Raw genomic sequence first — 5,018 nt, forward strand, 5'->3', positions numbered from 1 at the left:
TTAGTTGACCTGTGGATCCCTGCTGCTTTTTGCTTTATTAGCATAGCCTTAGAAATATAGGCGAGACTCTAGGCCTGAGCATGTCTCAGCCATTTAGCTTTTTCTACGATTTGCAGATTATTTTCTATCTTTTCCAGCAGCCTTCAAGACTGTTCTGCTGCAGGTAGTGAAAATTATTGCCAAAGATCCTAGCTATAACAGATCTGGGAAAATATTTTTATTTGTGTTACTATTTTTATATGTAATTACTATTTTTATATGTAATATTTTTATTAGTGTTACTAATTTCAAAGCTGCCACAGATTTCCTTGCAGTCTGTTTCTGCAGGGTAACACATGCTTTTTCTATATGGCTTTTATAAAATGGCTGTGTGTCATGAGACAACAGAGCTAAGTAAACAAGCGGCAAAACTGCCTACTTCTCACTGAGATGGACTTCTTTGCACGCACTGGTGCCATACCACAGCCTCTGTCCTCAAACCAGATCCTGGTGACTCAGCAAAACTCTGTTATTGTAAAACTTGTATACACAGCTCAGCTATGGGCCAGCATAGGGGTCATGTCAGGAAGGCTGAGCTGGACCGCTGCTGCGTTCAATGAGTTCCCGGTTGGCATTATTCAAGTTGCTGAAATTGGTCCCAGAGACAAGATAGGTGAAGATAGGTTTGCAGAATTGAAAGCTATACCTTTTTCTCAGAAACTCTACTTTGATCCTGCTACTGAAGTACACTGTGTGTTCCCCATGTGAGTTTGTAACTCCTATATTTGTAAAGCTGCCATCTTACCTTCTCTCAAATGCATCTTTATGATGGCAAAGGAAGGTTTTAACCACCAGATCATATCTGACATGAGCTTAAAAAGTGGCGAGCTGTAGTTTCTTTTCTATTTTGAGCTTCTTGAGTTTGGTTCCTCATCCTCCCTGCTCTCTCCGTATTTTTTAATCTGTTCCGTCCACTAGTTTTTCTGGTCTAACACCTAGATTGCAAACTTTCTGGATGAGGTTTTTTTTTTTTTTTTGTCCAAGTGGTGCTTGGCACAGTGATGAAGTGCCTGTGCAGTGCTGGGGTTCTTGGATGAGCAGAGTCAAAACAGCAACAGCGCAGCTCTGTTTGTCAAGTTGCTTAGCAGAACGACTGCTCTTCCCAAATAGCTCCATACAGATGTTCTGGCTCCCAAAGCTGTAGGAGCCTTATTTAAGAAATGAGTGTTGTCTTGGAGCTTGGGGTCTGCAGCTGTGTTTGCTTAACAGTCCACAGGAAAACATGAGAGGAGAATTAAAAAACAGTTGCCCTTTACCTAAGTAGTGTTTTGCAGTGACATAGTAGAGTGCGCCAGCAGTGAAAAGGGCTTGACAGTCTTGAGGGACAATGTTGGTCTAAATGATGCAGATTGCAGTAACTGCTATGGTCAGTCTTACAGACGTGTTGAGTGGGACCTGTAGCAGTGATGTTTTAGCAGTTCTGACTTTGGATAATTAACCTGTGTAAATAATGAAATGAGCTGTTCTTTCTTTGACCCATGCTAATCTCACAGCTTTCTCAGGCAGGGCACCAGTAAATGTAACCATGTGACTTCACTCAAAACACTCCGTCTTATCTCCCAGGCAGGTGTGACATTATAAACTGGTTGCTCTTTACAAGCATTTATGCTAATTTCCTTAGGCTTAGCTCTCTGGTTGAGGTCTTTTGGTCTCTGAAATAGAGCAGTTCCCCTAATGTAAGTGAGGAGACAGGTTTCTATGTACTTTTGCTTTCTTCACATCTTTATGTGGCTGAAAGCAGGGAACAAGTAAAAATGGATGAGAGAGAAGCATGTTTTTTAAGAAAAAGGGAAGGTTGTGTGATAGCTGGATCTTGAGAAGAACCAGTCGAGAAGCCCTGTGTCTTACGTTGATAAGCACAGCTGTTCTGTGCTGGCTCCCTTGCCCATCGGTGCATGGCATTTTGAACAATCCGCTTCAATAAGAGCTTGAAGAGTGGGTTTTTCATTCTGCACCCATATTTTCCTTGCTGGCTTACTGCATTTTTCAGTTTTCTCCAGCATTATGTATCACATAGACTTCTTTTTTTTTTTTTTTTTATTAAAATCTCTACAACACACTGTCTTTGCCAGAAAAATTTTGAATGACTTGTCCTCAGACGCCCCAGGAGTGCCAAGGATCGAAGAAGAAAAGTCTGAAGAGGAAACAGCAGCACCTGCCATCGCCACTGTTACGGTGCCAACTCCCATTTACCAAACCAGCAGTGGGCAGTACAGTATGTAGTCTGAATTTCTTAGTGGTGCTAGTAAGTGGGGTAAGAAGATGAAGAACTATTATTTCTTTAACTGTTCGGACTGGGACAAAGCAGGAGGTGAAAATAAGATCGTTTTAATTTGACCATTTGATAACCATGCCTTTTAAACACATTCCTGTTCTAAGTATTTGAAAGGTTCAGTTAACATTCTGGGACTGCTTGCCAGTTAGTGCATCTAATGCATCCTGAGGCAAAATATGAACTAACCACAGTGCTATCTTTCTCACTTCAGGAACCAGATGAGGTAATTCAGAAATTTCTTTTTTTCCTGGCAGATTAATATTGGTTCACAAAATTTTAACCTCACTAATAGAAAAAACATTACAGTCTGCAATTACATTTTTAGAAAGCCGTGAAAAAATAAGAACTTCAGCAACCTTACTTAAAATATGTAATAGATACACGTTTCTGTGGTTTCTTTATTCATTAGATTTTTTTAGATACAGTGCTTTGACTTAAAGGATTGAGGAAACAGTAGTAAAGTCAGTATTCACATACTGACTCACACACAAACTATTAAATATAAAAAAGGGAGAAAAAACTACTTACTTTAATCTTTCTTTTAAAATTTCTTTAAAATTCTGTATCTCTCTTTACTTCTTAGCCACTTTGCATAATATCCTACTTACTTCTATTGAAATTGATGTGGTTTAACTCTGCTTTCCTGCCATAACTGTAAAATAACTGCTTGTGGAGATACTTGAGATTTTGGTATGTCTGTATATAGGAACACAGTGAAATGCTGTGGAATCACAAACGAGGGGTGATGTCTTAGTACACCTGCAAGACAGGATTGAGGGAAAGAAAGGAAAAAACCCCAGAGAAGTATGATTGTTTGAAGGGGGAAAAAAAGTGTGAAATTGGACCTTTATGAATGACAACACTGAGTGCTGAGGAAGTTGTAGAGAAGCGGGATACAAGCAGAAGGGAAAAAAATGCCAAAGCAAGAAGAAAGTGAAACACAAGATGGATAGCAATAGCAGCAGAGGAGACTGAAGGGCATAAAGCATGGAAGAGGAGAGGAATTTCGGATGAGACGGAAAAAAAGGACTGAGGAAAAGACCTAAACCAATCAAGAAGAAAACCCTAACAAAATAAAAAGTATTCCCTGGGAGAGGATTGTAGCTCCTCTGTGTAATGCTGTTTAAAACCCACCCCCTGCCCCCAAATATGGGTCACAGAAAATTGAAAACTTACTTTCAAAGCATGATTTCTTTAATGTACATTAAAGCCATATGTCTGATTTGGGGGAATAAACTCAGATTAGTATTCTTCCATATCTAGGTTTAATACTGTAAGTTAATAAGTAAATTAGTGTCTTAAATGCTGTGTCATTTTTTTTCTTCAGTTGCTATTACCCAAGGAGGAGCAATACAGTTGTCTAACAATGGCACAGATGGAGTACAAGGTCTCCAGACGTTGACTATGACCAATGCAGCTGCAACCCAACCTGGCACCACCATTTTACAATATGCACAGACCACAGATGGACAACAGATACTTGTACCCAGCAACCAAGTTGTTGTACAAGGTCAGAAACTTCACAGACAGGCATTCTGTGTAACATTTTCTCCATGCAGATAAAAGTTGCCAACCTAACTCTCTCAAAGGTGTCAGGAAACAGAATTAATAGCTTTGGCACAGATAAGTCTCCGAAGTTATTAAAGGAAATTCTGGGCAAAGCTATTTGTCTCATTTTATTGGTTCCTTTCCCTTCAGATTGATAGAATTATGGATATTTTGGGTTTACTTCTTAAAAAATATATATTTATTTTTTTATTTCCGTGTTGTATTTTCTGTATTTTGTCCACACATATTTCTGCAACAACTGATACCACTTCAGAGTTCTGCGTTCTCCCAGAAAGTCACCTGCAACAATAGTTGATGTTTAAAGTGAAGCATTAACGTTAGGAAAGAAGGTTGTTTGATTCTTTCTATAGGGACACTTTATTGGTAATTTTTTCCTCTTTCCAATTACAACTCCTAATTTCTTCCTATTGTGGCTTTGTAACTAGTCACCAAGTACTTAATCATTGAGTCTTAGAATCACAGAATAATTTAGGAAAGTGCCTTAAGAGGTCATTTGGTCTAGCCTGCACTTAGAGCAAGCAGGGCTACTTCAACTTAGAATAAGTTGGGGGGTTTTATTGTATTAAAATATATGTTCTGGTTTATTAAAAATTGTTTATTAGAACTAACAAAAAAAGTGTACCCCTGCTTGTATGATTGTAAAGCAAGTGATTTGAAAGTTAGCTGGTGGAGGCATCAGTGAGAATACAGAGCCAAGAAAAATACTATGGTTGCATTGATCTGTTTTTTGCGTTCTTTAAGGACGTGTGATTTCTTCAGGTGGTATCATATTTTTTTCACGAGCTCAGACAAATATAACTCACTCCTAGATTACAGCAAGCAAACAAAAGAAACCCAAGACCTTGTTCATTCTAGAGCATTAGTGAAGTTGAGTACCTAGTTTGCAGTCTCGCTCTTGTTGGAGTACATGCTACATTTCTGCACCTTTTCTTCTGAGCTGAATACTTAGACATGCAGTTTCTTCTTTTGCAGACAGATATTTGGAGCATAGCTAGAAATACTGTTTGGCATCCTTCATCTCCCTGAAACTGCCCAAAAACCAGAGAAGTTAAAAGAAATAAGGGAGAAAGAAGCACAGGAATACAGCAAGACAAGTCAAATTATCAAGCACAATGAAGATTTCTTCATCAGGAAT

The 5,018-nt window shown here is 38.7% G+C and overlaps 1 protein-coding gene across 4 annotated transcripts in view; it reads left to right on the forward strand.

The window, feature by feature from the left end:
• Positions 1-5,018, forward strand: part of CREB1 (cAMP responsive element binding protein 1) — a 16,442-nt gene that overhangs the window by 6,425 nt on the left and 4,999 nt on the right. For 2 of the 4 annotated variants that reach the window (XM_010131852.1, XM_010131851.1), the window contains exons 4-5: positions 2,112-2,254; positions 3,642-3,824. In XM_010131852.1, coding sequence (XP_010130154.1) covers positions 2,112-2,254; positions 3,642-3,824 — 326 coding nt within the window. Of the gene's footprint in view, positions 1-2,111; positions 2,255-3,276; positions 3,302-3,641; positions 3,825-5,018 lie in introns of all 4 variants that reach the window. The other 2 variants (XM_010131853.1, XM_010131854.1) reach the window with 2 other exon arrangements.

Source organism: Buceros rhinoceros, unplaced genomic scaffold (genome assembly GCF_000710305.1).
Source record: "Buceros rhinoceros silvestris isolate BGI_N320 unplaced genomic scaffold, ASM71030v1 scaffold2882, whole genome shotgun sequence".
Taxonomy (NCBI): Eukaryota; Metazoa; Chordata; class Aves; order Bucerotiformes; family Bucerotidae; genus Buceros; species Buceros rhinoceros.